This window comes from Lissotriton vulgaris, chromosome 9 (assembly GCF_964263255.1).
Source record: "Lissotriton vulgaris chromosome 9, aLisVul1.2, whole genome shotgun sequence".
Taxonomy (NCBI): domain Eukaryota; kingdom Metazoa; phylum Chordata; class Amphibia; order Caudata; family Salamandridae; genus Lissotriton; species Lissotriton vulgaris.
In genome coordinates this window covers 1,164,393,402-1,164,408,390 of record NC_141697.1, presented here as the reverse complement: position 1 = coordinate 1,164,408,390, position 14,989 = coordinate 1,164,393,402, and the positions used below count along the sequence as shown (strand labels likewise).

The following is a 14,989-nucleotide window of genomic DNA, read 5'->3' as shown; positions in this document are numbered from 1 at the left end:
AGCGAATCAGTGTCCGGTCTCAGGCCCACAGTCCCAACTGCTCCAGTGGACAGTTTGTGGACCATGACTTCCACATGCAAATGTAGACCCCCGATGGCGGCCAAGACGGTCCTCAGCGACGGTTCGCACTCCGTCCGACCCATCTCCGCTCGATCACTGGCAGGCAAGTTCCACGTCCCCAAAGTGACCAACTCTGAGGGAACAGGCAAGAACGGAGCGGACGGCCATGCAGGGTGGCCAATCAAGGACCGCCACAGCAAGCGATCCTCCGTTGCCGCGAGCGAGGACCCCAACCCTTCGAACCTGGGGAGGGCAAAATGACCTCAGCAGCGAGAGACCGGACCCTGTCCAGGTCCCACGGCCGATGTTGTTCAACTGCAACCCGGCCGGGCCAGTACTCGAGGTCCCGGCTCACCAGCTGGGCTAGGCCGAGAAATACAACACGGTGTAACTCAGTCGAGTCAGTAGAACACTCGGGATTGCACAATCAGACTCAGCAACGGTTCCTACAGATGGAGGTCGGGCTTAAAATCAGGATATCTAACAGGATAGTCCGGCGGGAGACGGAGGCCGGAGCCTATGCGGCCATCTTGTTTGCGAGCGTAGCTCCTCCAAAGGAGATATTTTTAATCACTTTACACAACTATAATCATTCAGTCTCCCTTGTGGTGGAGGTTGGTTAATCACTTGAAGACCCGACCCCTCAAATAATTACGACCAGATGACACTAGCCACCTTACCTCACCAGCGGAGAAAAAACATACTGTGCACTGTGAAAGTGTGGTTGAGGGTTAACAATAAAATTTACTTGACTCTGGATGGTTGATATATGTGCTTCATTCCTCATTGATTCTAAGTAATTATAATGACAACAGGTCACCCACCTCCACAAACCCATATCAGAATGCCACACCTACATTTCAGTAATTCTGATCTACTTATTCCAGTAGTGAAATAACTAGAAAAAACAATGTATGCAAAGACGAGGCATCAGATGTCAATGACCAGAAGATTTTAATCCATTGACCGGGGTCTAAAACAAAATATTGAGCCAGATGAATACACAAGGTGGGGGTCATTTGTCATTTTGTAGTGTTGTGGGTATCACAAGTGGGTATGCTATTCTGGGTAGGGATTTAGAATGCCAGAGAGTAGCTCCAGCAAAAGCTTACTGCAGTGAGCTTCAGCCAACACGAGCTGTAATTTCACACCCATCCATTATGAACAGACATTGTCATTCTCAACGTAACTACTGACATTTGGTCTAAATGTTCAATTCCAGTTGCCACAGCAACATTTGCACTTTACATTAACTAAATCACAATTCTCCCGGTTGAATCATTTCATATTATATATTTATCACTCTTCTGGAATACAACATTTACCTTGTCCCCTTTACTTCAGCCCCTATTGCCCCATCACTTGGAGAACACACCTTTATTTTGTCAGCATTTAGTTCAACTCTCTCTATGCCCAAGCTTCAAGAAAGGTACTAAACCAGTCTTAAGGTTTTAAAAAGAAAAAAGAAAACTATACTTGCTAACAAACCTTTTCTTAAGATCAGGCTAATATAAATAGTCGAAAAGTAATCGATATAAAATGAATAAAGGCTTATGGTTAGTATTCAGATTTATTAAAAATAAATTACTAAAACATCCATTTAATACAGTGCAGGGTTATGCTTAACTGAGTAAAATATATTTACTTTTAATTTTGAAGTAGTACAAGTATGACATTTAACTACTAAATTGCCGAGTGTTAGGAGTATGGGACTTAGCGTTCATTAATTTTGAAACATTTAAGGCTTGTGTAGGTATAAGAATAAGGTAACATTTTTAGGAATTCTAATAACATTTAATAAAATTTCTGGTTATGATGAGGGTTCCGATGACGTCAAAGCTAAAATAAAGAAATTAAGGATAGTTCAATGAAGCTAAAGGAAAAGGTGAAGTGCCAAAGTGAACGCAGTAAAGTATAAATGTGACAAAGTAGAGGTTATTTCGGTATAACAGTTAAGGTGAAATGAATGTAGGATAAAGTGACGGAGGCAAAATCAACATGTGGGGAAGTAAAGGTAGTCAACACCAGGACAAACCACCATTGCTTTCATTAGCAATTAAAAAAAAATTAAGTTCTCATTCAGGCTACTCTGCCCTATTGCAGATTATTTTTCCACAGCATTTCAAAATTACAATTTACTACATTTGTTTGCCTCTTTGTGGCATCACATTGCTTTAAAAAAGGATTCCAGGCATTTGGAGATTTGTTCAGTTTCATGTGCCAGTCCAGAATCAGGAATCAGAGGTACACTTGTAGCCTTTAGTCCAGGAATCCTATGAAGTTCGATCAGACATACATTTTGGACATTGCAGCCAGGTCCTAATCCGGTATTTTTGGGTGGATGGCCAGTAAGTACACCGACACTGCACATTAATGCCTTATAGTTGAGCTTTTCTATGATGTCCTTCATGGCCCAGACATTTATGAAACATTTTTACCTTTTGTATACCAGTTATTATAATGCCAACTTAAAAGAAAATACACCATGCAGGAAGTGGCGTTCAGATGCAGACATTTGTTTCAAATTGATTAAGTCCATTCTGGAGTTGGGAAACGGTCTACATGGAGGAATATTTTGGCATCAATTTCTGTCAGTCCACTGTTACAAACTTAACATTGACAAGGAGCGTGCAGATTGTGTCAAAGGTCCAGGCTGAAGGCCACCTGTGTTCTGTTCTTAGCTGTACAACAAACTGAGCTTATTGTGCTTTGATAAACTGGTGTTTGTCTTAAGGGAAAATAGATCCTTTAATTGTAAACAGATTTTTATTGTATATCTCATTGTGACGCTAAATGAACATCTGTTGTCTGGTACTAGATCAAGACATAGCATAAAATAGAGTGTTAGCACCAGTCATCTTGCATAATCCCCTTCCTCCCTATGCTTGCTAACTGTAAACACTCAATCCCCCGTCATGAGTTGCATTTACAAACATATTAGGAGATTAAGTGAAATCTCGTGCTCAGGAGCCCCTTTAGGTGCCAACTCAGAAATTTCAATAACCAGTTCCTTCTCTATCCAGCTGCTATGGATGTAGTGCATGATTTCCCCTCGGGATGGTCACTAAAGGTGTCACTCCTATTGGGAGTTGGCTACAGCTGGCAAGCCTTCATCCATCAGCTCAGGAGGAGCAGGCTCCGGGTCTTTTAATCCTTCCACTAGGGCCTCCTACGCTCAGGCCACATCCATCTTGCCTACAATCCTCTTAGCTTCTCTTAGGAGTACCCCTGCCTCATATGTCTCCCACCTCTTCAGCTATCTCTTCCAGGCAGCCACTATGGGTCCTCCAAGGGTCTTCCAATGTCGCGTGAGCGCTCGTTTGGCCAACAGAAAGGCCAGGTCTTGAAATGTACTAGTAACCTTGCTTATGGTGGTAAGAGGGAACCAGCTTAGGGGGCAGTGGCCAGGGGAGTAGGGGATCAGTTTCTCTGTGACGTCGACAAAGTCCTTACTATCACATACTAATGACTAATCAAGGAGGGGCAGGACCAGAGCATATTATGGATTTCAGCACCCATTACCCACACTGCGGGCAAGCTGTGTCAGTGGGAACGTATTTATTGATATTAGATAGGCTGTGAGTAAAAGTTAATTTAAATCTTGCATTGCGGGAAACCTTAGGGATCACTTCTCTTGTAGCCCCCCCCCCCCCCCCATGTCTTTCACTGATCAGGACACCCAGAAGTATTTACGAACGAGACCTCAACGACTCGAGGGGTTGTAGTGTGTCATTGCACATTGAGCTATAGAGGCATGTGACAGCCTGGACAGTGCCAGAGGACAGGCAATATACTGGCAAGTGTTATGTGCCCGAGGCTCTGACAATCCTCTGAGAATGCAGCGGTGACTGCGCCATTAAGCAGAAAATTACCCTGTGGTAGCTCAAACTCAAAGCAAAATTCCTCAAAGGAGAGAAGCTCACGCTCCCTAAATAGAGGGCCTAATGTTTTTGCTCCAGCTGCTACCCAGTCTCAAATTCCCTTTCATTGTCCGAAGGAAAAATAGATCCTTTACTGGGCTTTGCAGAAACTGCTGCAAACAATCCGGTGAAAACCTAAGTCTGCATTGGGGGGGGAGAAAACTGGTGAAGCTGACCTGCACCTTCAACCACTAACAAATGGAGCTTTTTCATGGCTACACCAAACAAGGATGTGATCCGCAGAACCCCTACAGCATCTGAGAGTTCTATTATCTTAGATGAGAAAAAAAAGATTAAAATACCTTATTCAGCAGAAACCAATATCCACTACTTCAATGTTTCACTAGAAATAGACCAAAGACCTTCACTGACGGTGGAAGCATGTGCTAGGACTGGCGACTATTTTGTGTTCATACCATCTTACAAGGGATTGATAGGAACCTCATTGATAACTTTAATTTCACCTAAAAATATGAGATATTGAAATGCAGGAAGGCGAGTGACTTGCTTTATCCTTTGGCGTCATCTGACATTTCGCCATTTCAAATGATTTAAAAATGACATTTCTGCAACGAAATATTTTGCTGTAAAGTGGACATTAAGAAATCAAAGGGATGTGTTAAACGGACGAACATGTACATGTCAGAAGGTGGCCTTGGAACACAGAAAATATTGAAGAATCTGCACCCTGATCAACTGTAAATACTCCAGGAAGTTACAGTAATTACTACACACAACATAGTCAGCCACCTTACCTCCCTCACCACGCGGTAGTTGTAGCTGCTGGTACTTTCTGCTTTTTTAGGCTTGTTGGAGCTTTCCTGCAAACAAAAAGACTTCAATCTCAATACATCATTTTGAAAAGGAGGCAGCAGGTGTAATAAGTGGGCTCATTTGTTTCCACTCAGCCACCACTAGTCCCAGGGAGCATGCTAAGGGCTCGATACAGGAATGACAAACATGGGGGAAGAGGAGAGTGTTAGGGAAACGCAGACGGATGAGAGGTCTATCGGACAATGGGTTAGCAGGCCGGAAGGATAAGACCAGCAATACACACCATGAAATTAATCCACAGTGATACTGGAATGACTGCTGATAAACAAATGTGAACATTGCAGAACTATTTTGATATATCGTGATTGTAGCTGTTTTGATGCTGTACATTGTTCAAAGCTAAAAGTTGTTTTAAAAAAAAATATAGGAGATATTTAACAAAGTTGAGAAAATAGTGATGTGGGTAACAAGAGACTCTTTTGAAACTTGAGTAGGCCTCCATGGCAGTGGGAGGCAACCACCCCAACCCGGGGCTTTTCTTTAACAAATCATTTTCAGGTGAATAAATAATTTTTTTACTTTACAATTAGAACGACAACTCCCACACTGCATCTTTGACAAAGGCTTAGGGCTGAAAAAGGGTGTTAGCAGGTAAGCATTAGAACAAACCAAAGTTGAAGGTATGTTAAACTTCACATTTGCATGCATGGTTAAAGAATGAATAAAAAAGACGCTCTTAAAAGTGCAGTGTGACATAATTAACTAGAAATGTTTCCATACCAGTCTCCTTAATGAGGGGTAGGTAAGTTTAAGTGCCCTGGATCGGACACTTTTATTTCAAGGCTATACAAAATTGTCAAATAATGAAATGGCTGTTCATTTACCTTCTTCGCCTTCTGCTCATTGCTACTCGGAGCACCATCTAGAGTCTCGTCAGGGCCCTGCCCCTTGTACACCCACAACTCGGACTTTTCCACGATTGACCTCAACTGGTCCAGATCCTGCTTGATCTGTTTGTAATTGTCGACATCTTGGCTGGTGACCAGCAACTGAACCTACAGGAGCAAACATGGGATTGTTGCGTTAAGAGTCCAAGTGGCATTTATGATCTGGAATAGTGCTCAAAGGGAGTCTCAGATCATGCACATGGATATGTCAGTGTGCATTCTTGTTGCTCCCAGTGAATTAAATGTGCTCCATCTCACAACAGTACAAATCCCTAATTAAATCAGGATGGTAATTGTGGACTTATTCACAAGTAAATCACCTCGAGGAAGATGTGAGAAAATGGTTAGAGATGCCACCTACTAAATTACTGACAGATGCACAGTGTTTATTTGAAATGTACTGCTCTAAAAAGTATCTGCTTCCCCCCCCCCAAACATACCAGGTGCCTTTCCACAGACCCACCTCTTTGGAAAAGCCCTGAAAATATTGGGAATATGCCTTCAACAGAAATAGCAACAGATTAAACCATTTTAAGATGTCTGTCTCTTCACACGCATACAATGTTGCATTCCAGCACCTCGCTCATTGATGGAAACGTTTCTTACCTGTAAACCCAGTTCTCTCAGGGGAATCTTCACTGAATTCATAACTGAATAGTCCTGGACACATGTGTGGATCCTGGATCACTTTCTCAATATATATTTTCCTAAGTGTAGAAGGTCACCTTCCTTCAGGAAAGCTTGTAGTAACACTTAGGACCAGAACATTGTAGAGCCTATAAGGAAGGCTATAATGGTCAATTTCTTCACATTGCATTACAAAAAGAGTAATAAATAACCGTGCATATGTATAGTTAAGCCCAAATACTCTGGTAGAATGCTTAAATCTTTCACAAACCCTTTTTTTAAGAGAGAAAGATTAAGAAAAACGGGGCAGTGTAGCCTTATAGGCTGTCATTATTTGACTGTAAAAACAGTGGCTGCACCTTTAAGGGCGAGAGACCACCAGTATCCCATCATTCCATGCAGGAGGCAGTTTCAGTTCTTTTTGACGAGATGTGGCAGCATCACAGAGCTCTAATAATCGTCTAACCTCCACTGGGGAGGCAGGAGAGTTAGCTTATGGCTTCGATGGAGATTCTCCTGAGAGAGAACTCTGATCACGGGTAAGAAACCTTTTCTTCTTTCAGAGGATCTCCATTGATCGTCACAAGCACTTAATAGAATATCAAGCCCATCCCCAACAAGAGCGGCGGAAAAGAGAGGAACGACCAATCGACTAAATCAAGGAAATACATTTCTCAGATAAGTCTACCATACTTTAGCGTCAGTTCTAGCATCTGAAACCTAAATAATGTCTGCTAAACATGTTAACAGAGCTCCACATAGCTGCTTTACAGATTGCAGCAATAGGGACATTTCTCAATAAGCCACAGTAGCCGCTCCCAGTCTAGTGGAGAGTGCGTTAGGCCACCCAGACAAAACCTTATTTTTCTTCTGATAGCATACCATGAATGCAAGATACTATCCATATGGGCTGTTAGGATGCGGCTAGACCTGTAACAACTGGCCCACAGTTCATAAACAATTGGCCCAACTTTCGGATATCATTTGTTTTGTCCAGATAAAACTTTAAGACTCGCCTTACGTCTGGAGAGTCCTTTCAGCAGGTGTGGAACGGCGCAGAAAGAAAGTAGGCAAGGAGATAGTCTGATTTATGTGAAAATCCAAAAAGACTTTAGGTAGGAATTTTGGGTGAGTCCTTATCACTACCTTACTGGACTGGACTGAAAAACTGTATGGTTCATGAGAACACAACGCCTGGATTTCGCTAACCCTACATGCCGATGTGATCGCTAGGAGGAAAGCAATTTTCCAAGATAGGCATTGCAAGGACGATTTGAGAATTGGCTTAAATGGGGCCTGCATGAGGTGGGAGAAGACTCATTGAGCTCCCAGGGAGGGTATGGACACCTTATGGCAGGGTAAACCTTTCCACACTTTAAAAAAAAAAATCTTTGATAACAATTTTGAAAAATGTTTTGTCAAGGACATTTTCTGTAGGCAGATGAATGAACTTTTAAGGAAGAAAATTGTAAGTCCGGTTTGGCCAAATGAAGTGAGAATGGAACAATTACATCTTGGCAGGTTGTTGGATCCAAGTTCTTGTTAGAACACGAAAAGAAAAATCTCTTCCATTTGAATGAATAGGCCGAACATGTAGACATTTTTTCAGCCTCTGAGAATGTTCATGCATTCTTGTGGAAAGTTAAGATGCCCATACTGAACAAGCTCAGAAGCCATGCTGCCAAACTCAAGGAGGAGAGATTGGGGTGAACCATCTGGCCCCCGAATTAATGAGAAGATCCAATCTGCACGGCAGCTTGAGATGTGGATGCTCTGACCAGTTCAGAAGGTCCATGAACCACCATGGACGTGGCCACTCCGGCGCAATCAAGATTATTCGGGCTCTCGATTAAGACAGTTTGTTGAGAACAGGTTGGATCGGAGGAAAGGCATAGAGAAATTTGCCTTACCAGTCAATCCATAGAGCATTTCTGAGTGTCTTTGGTTGGAATCACCTTTAAGCAGAGCCTGGGCAATTTTTGTTTTCAGCAGTGGCGAATAAGTATGTGTGGAGAGCCCCACATTCTGTAGATGCTTTGCACGTCGTCTTAACAAATCCATTCTTGGTTTTCTTGCAGGACTCTGCTTGGGGAGTCTGCCTGAACACTTTCAACATCTAGGAAATGAGTCACAGTGATCCGCAAGTCCCTGGATATCAGCCACTTACAAATTGTCTGGGCCTTGTGAGATAAAGGCCTGGACCTCGTTCCGCCTGCTTGCTGAGCTAGTACATAGTTGTTGTGTTGTCTGCCTGGAAAAGCAGGGATTGTGTCTTGAAGGACCTTAAACACTAGATGAACTGCTCATAACTCGAGGAGATTGATGTAATCTCTCCAAGTCCGTGTTCCCTGGATTTGGAAGGGATCCATGTGTGCTCCCCATCCTAGTAATTAGGCATTGGTTACTACGACCTGTGAAGGGACATCCTGATGAAATGGCATCGCTTGAGGCAGATTTGTAGGGCAGGACCAACATTTCAGAGACTGCTTCAAAACGGGGAGTGTGCAATCTGGTCTTCTCCATTGCCTGGAAGCTGGTCTCGCTGATCCTCAAGACGCTCCTGGAGAGGGCGTTCGGAATAAGAAAGATACACAAAGCGGCAGAGAAAAGAGGACACTGTTCTCACTGTGAGGTGAGACTTTCATGAAAGAGTGACTCCTCAGACGGATTGAGAAGTCTTGTTCAAAGAACAACCTTGCTTGAATAGTGCTGATAGAGGCACCCCAAGTAATGCAGTCTTTGGACTGGAGCAGAGTTTGATTTGGCGTGATTGCTATGCAGACCTAATCGTTGGAGAAGATGGTTGGTCAACTGGTAATATAGTTGGGCTTCGTGCAGTGTTGACGCCTTGATGAGTCAGTCATGTATATATGGGTAGACAAATACGGAGCTTCCAGGTGTGCAGCTACTACAGCTGTACACTTCAAGAAAGTTCTGGGGGCTGATTTGAGGTCAAATGGAAGTACTTTGTACTGGTAATGATCGTGACTCATTAAAAACCTCAAGAATTAGCTATACTTCTTAGCTATTGGTATATGAAAGTACACATCTTGAAGGTCTATTGAACAGAGCCAGTCTCACTGGTGTAACTGGGGATAGACCTAATGCAGTGCCAGCATTCAGAATTTCTCTTCAAATCCACTTGTTGGCCGGATTCAAATCGAGAGTAAATCTGAACAGGTTTCTGGGACTTTTTTAAACAAGAAAACAGGAATAAATCCCTGTTCCCCGATGGTCAGGAGGAACAGTCTCCACCGCATTATTATGCAGAAGGATGTTTACTTCTGAATGCAGAATCTGTAGATGGTGTTCAAGTGGCTTTGTTTAAAACTTGAGCGGGGAGGGTAACGGAAGAGGGGGAAGTAGTCATTGCTTAAAACCTGCTCCAGGCTCCCCCCGATCAGGCGGAGTGCTTCTTCCTCTGGGCTGACGACATTGCTGTTGGTAAAGTCTCTGTGGTTGGGTTTGCTGGCAACCTTTGTACGTGTGAGGGGTCTAAACAGTCTGGGTAAAACATTGTTGGGAGGGTTTGCAGGGCCTTTGAGGCTCTAATTTAGACGCCCACTGTCCTCAAGTTCCCCATCTCAGACTTCATCGGCTCATTTACTCTTCCGTATGACTGGCAAAAAGAATAGACCCTGAGAAGTGAAGGTTGATAATTAGTTGCTGGGATTCATGTTTAAGAGCGGTGAGGCGGAGCCATGAACACCTTCGCAAGGCCACCCCGTGATAGTATTCATGGGCTGCTAGTAATGATATATCAGGGGCAGCACTGATGACCTGTTTGGAGACCAACCTCTCCTTGACCCCTTCAAGAAAGTCGTCCCTCTTACCTTTTGGGAGGTCATCAGCAAATTTTAGCAAAGACTTCAACAAGGCTCTGTTGTACCTACTCAGGAGAGCTGATGCACTTGCTGCCTTCATGATTGTAGCAGTGGTACAGCAAACCTTGCGTACAATTGAATCCAACTTTACTCCTCTCGTCTCGTGGAACAGTAGATGAAAGTAGTGGAATGGTGTTTCCTCGACGCAAGGATGACCACAGAACCCAGAGGAGGATTGGCGCGGAGAAACAGTGGGTTCTGCTCTGGGGGTATATTTCTTTTCTATCCTCGATGGAGTACATTTGGATGAGGACAGTGTAGGAAACAAATCAGTTTCTAATTCCAACAGGCCAGGAAGCAATGGTAGAAGATAACTGGACGCTGATCTGTAGTGAAACAACAAAAAAATTACCGATGTGCACGGTGCAGGAGTCTGCATCGGGATGTTGATTTTTGAATTGTCTCTCACCAGCACCTCCTAAAAAGTGTTATTCACTGGAGAGAGTTGTGGTGGAGTAGAATCGGCTGTCGAGTATCTGCCTGTGCTGGAAGAGGTGGAATAGTGGGTCAAATGAGGTCTCAACTTTGTTCAAGACCTGGACATAGATGCATGGTGACTATGTCTGTATCTGGAGGATGGCAGAGATGAACGCCAGGACTGGAGGAGAGATCTTGAGTAGCGCAAATGCTGGTGAGATCGTCGCCTAGGAGGAGGAGCTTCCACAGGACGTGGTGTTGGAAGGTGTATGTGCACTGGTGGTGGAAGAGGCACAGGAGGGAGGAGGCGGCTGTTGGTGGAGGAGTAGATTGAAGCAGATGAGTCTTGCAGCACTATAGAAGATGACTGAGAGTACACCTTAGTATTCAGAGTCGAGGGATGTTGTTATAAGTCTCTGCCTTGGTTTTGTAGCCTTCTCCGTAAGCCTAGATGGCTTTGACGTTGGCACATTCCTTGAGGACGACCTTCCTCTATGCCTTGACGTCAATACACTCCTAGACAGTGTAGTCCCCTTAGATGTCAACCTACCATGTCTCAATGTTGACCCAGCCCTCGGCTGTGAACAAGATGGTATGGAACCTTTTCGGGACATCAACCCTCTCGACGATGACCGGTAACATTGTTTTTAGGCTTCACTTCGCTTTTGGATCTCCTATGCCAGAAGTTCTCAGAGAAAGGTGGAAGAGACCTGGTAGAGGACTGACTTTCTCCTCGCTCTCTGAAGGTCCCATCTTCGGACTGCACCTGCTGTTTTGGTCGCTCCTCTGATGCCATTGAGGTGAGTCTTCTCACCCTTCCCGCAGGGTATGCCTGGAAAGCTTCCTGCAGTGTAGACATTTGTCAGGAAAATGTCTCAGCAAAGCAAATGGATACATCATGAGGGTCCGACTTGGCCTTCTTTCTTCCACAGGCAGGACACTCGTCAAATAAAGATGCCATTTCATTTGACTAAAGACAAAAAAAGTCTGTCAGAATAAGGCAGAAAATCCAATGGTTAGATGAAATCAGTCGAGTGAAATAGATATCACCAAATTCTTCGTGAGATTTTTAAAGAGAAAAAAACACCAGGTGCTGGAAAAAAATGAAACTGCCACCTACTGGGAATGATGAGATGTCGTGGTCTCTAGGCCCGTAAAAGGCACAGATGCCGTTTTTACACTGACAATGGCAGCCTCGCAGGCTACACTGTCCTTTTCCTATATCTTTCTCTATTTAAAACAAAAAGGGTTTGTGAAAGATTTATGCATTCTACCACAATATTTAACCTTCAATATACATGGGTATTCATTACCCTTTTTTAAATGCAGTCTGAAGGAATTAACCATTATAACCTTCCTTATAGGCTGAACAATGTTCTCGTCTTAAGTGTTTCGACAGGCCTTCCTGGGGAAAGGCAAGCATCTATACTTAAGAAAATGCATACTGAAAAAGTGCTTTGAGATACCCGCGTTTGGATGGGATTATTCTGCGCCAATGACCATCAATGGAGATCCCCTGAGAGAGAACTACTGTGCCCAAAGTTCTTTTTTTTTTATTGTCAAAAAAGCAATCTCCAGATAAGTACAGCAGATGCTGTACCCTAATCACCAGGTACAGAATAGAAAAGAGTAGAACCTTTCTATCAAGAATTAACATGAGTCTTTAGGAAACATGGCGGGGATGCAACAATGCTGGTTGGAAGGGTTTACAACTTTCTAGTATATTTAAAAACCCTTCAAAAGGAGTGTAAGTGTATGAGGGGAATAACACTTGTCAGGAAGAGTATTTTAACAAATCACTGGATGTTTTAAACTGTTGAGTAGCAAGGACTTCAACTGAGCAGCAAAGATAATTAAGTTTGCATTCATCTCTACAACTTCACATTTGGAGATCACCACTCCATATGAAACTTCATTAAAAGAAAACTTTAAGTGACCTTGGCAACTTCAATTTTAAACTTTTACAAGCACTGCTTAATACAATCCTGAAATGTAACCTATTACTGAAGAACAAGTTCCTTATCTTCAGCAATGCTTTTCCTAGTAGAGAGGAACGCTAACGTTAGAATATTCCCCAGGCTGCAGACTGGATCCAGAAAAGTTTAAGCAGTACCTCTGAGCATCAGTAGGGGACATTGATCGGGTATGCATACTCCTGGTCGGAAGGGACGTTTAGAGTACCCACATAAGTGCCACCCCGGCGCGCTGACATCAGTTCCTTTCATAACTATTTCTGCACCAAAAATGCAGATCCACAAACAATATTTAACAGAGTATGCCATATCGAAGATCCCAGTTTGCACGGAGAATCAGTGAGGAATCTGCAGTTAGAGTCCATCATAAAGGGAGTCATTGAAAGTAACTTATAGACATCTAACTGCAGATTCCTCACCTTAGACTAGTTACCTAAGAAATACTTTCCAAGATGTGGGTGCGCAAACTGGTGCAAATCAGAAAATCCTGGAGGATCGAACTGGTAAAATGCCTGTCTCAATGAACCTGACTGTTCAAGCAGTAGTACTTCGTAAACATTTATACATGACGCAAATGTAGCAGCTTGGCAGATATCATGGACAGATATCCTACATGCCAATGCGATAGTAGCAGCCTTTGCCCTAGTGGAGTGGGCCCTCATTTAAAGAGGAATTGAGGAGTCTTACCAAAAGAAGAATGCAGTCTGGGTCCAGCATGCTAAGCTTGTCTGGAGTTCAACATGGCAAGAGTTCAATTTCTAACAAGCTTGTCCATAGTCAGGGTGATTAATTCCACGGTAGGAAGAGAGCCTTAAGCTGATATCGGGAGTGCTGTTAACAGACTAGGACATCTGTATCTAAAGAACCGCAAAAGAGTGTTGTATGTTCAGTAGCTTTTTGACATAAAAGTGCGCCAGCTCTTCACATTGTAACTGGGACAGGGCAGGTGATGGAGATACATGCTTGGATCAGAGTTCCTTAACTACTTTGAAAAGAGTTTTGGGGCTATTTTAGGCTGTAGAAATTTTTGCTTGAATAGAAGGTGGGCAGAAGGATGAGGTGGAGTGAAAAAAGTAGGCATAGTGATGAACTGACTTACATGAAATGTTGACAACTTTCATCAGGAAAGCAGCACGAGTCCAAAGAACCGATTTGTGAGTGAAAAAGCTGGTGTATGAAGAATGAACTCAGAGCTTGAAGCTCGCTGATCCTCCTGGCCAATGTAACAGCCAATAGAAAGACCGTTTTGATAGTCAAGAGCTGAAGAGAAGAGCGGTGTAGAGGCTCGAAGGGGAACACATGAGGAGCAGACTAAGGTCCTACTGGGGTATCACTAAAAGTATAGGAGTGAGCAAGTGTAGCAAGGCCTTGTGAAAACGACTCAACAGGTGGCTAGAAAACGGTTGGTTGATCCGGAAGCTGCCCGAAAGCCAAAATAGGCAACAGTTAGTACCTAACCCTGCCCAGGGCAAAGCTTAACAGCAACACCTCTGACAACTGTGCAGAAAGGGGGTCCACTTTGAGAAACACCACAGCAAACCTTCCCCTAATGGCAGGCATATACAGTATTAGTGGAGGGAAGCCTGCCTGCCAAAATTGGATCAAAGACCTTGGAGGGGTCGGGGGAGATCGAAACCCTTCGCTCAGTCTCCACGTATGAAGGGGGAAAGTGTGATACTGCGGGTACAGGACCATGCCATGTTGCTGCAACAAGAGATCCTCCTGAAAGGGGCAACTACACTGGAGGGCCGATGCTTATGCTCAGGAGGTTGGGATACAACACTACATGCCCAATCAGAGCCAAAAGAATGACTTGGGCCCGGTCGGCCCGCATCCTCTTGAGAACCCCGGGCAGGGGTAGTATTGGCAGAAACGCAAATAGAAGTCCCGAATTCTGAAAAGAGACCAGAAATTCCTGAACCAACTGTCCTTGATGGTTGGAAGCAAGGTTTTCAATTTAAATGAATCACCCCGCTTCAGAAGTTTGGAGCTTGGACTCTGCCAAAGACCACATTCCTCTGTTCTCACCTTCCCCAGGTGGCCACCCTAACCCTAGCCCGGGGGTGGCGGTTCACAGGGTGGCAGGGGGTGCCATGTGCCCCTGCGAAGTAATAAAAGCCTCGGGGAGTGGCGGTCCCCGGGGCTGCGGGAGGGCCAAGTGTCCTCCTGCACATCATTTTAACCAAGCCCGGGGGTGAGGGGGTGGCTGTTCCCGGGGCTGCGGAGTCCCGCATATATTTTTTTATAAAATGCCCCCGGGGCCTTGCCCACCCGGGGGCCCCAATTAAATGAAGCGCAGGAGTCCGTGCTTCGTTTAAAAAAAAAAAAAAATTCGGCAGGATTCGCGGCCCAACGTGAATTTTGCAGTTTTCTTTTTTTTTTTTAAT

At 44.0% G+C, this 14,989-nt stretch overlaps 1 protein-coding gene across 1 annotated transcript in view; it reads right to left on the bottom strand.

Moving 5' to 3' along the window:
• ITPR1 (inositol 1,4,5-trisphosphate receptor type 1) overlaps nucleotides 1-14,989 on the bottom strand; it is a 1,666,678-nt gene that overhangs the window by 740,767 nt on the left and 910,922 nt on the right. Inside the window, exons 26-27 of the mRNA XM_086939209.1 lie at nucleotides 5,639-5,809; nucleotides 4,736-4,801 (exon numbers count right to left, since the gene is read on the bottom strand). Of these exons, the coding sequence (XP_086795335.1) occupies nucleotides 4,736-4,801; nucleotides 5,639-5,809 (237 nt within the window). The remainder of the gene's footprint in view (nucleotides 1-4,735; nucleotides 4,802-5,638; nucleotides 5,810-14,989) is intronic.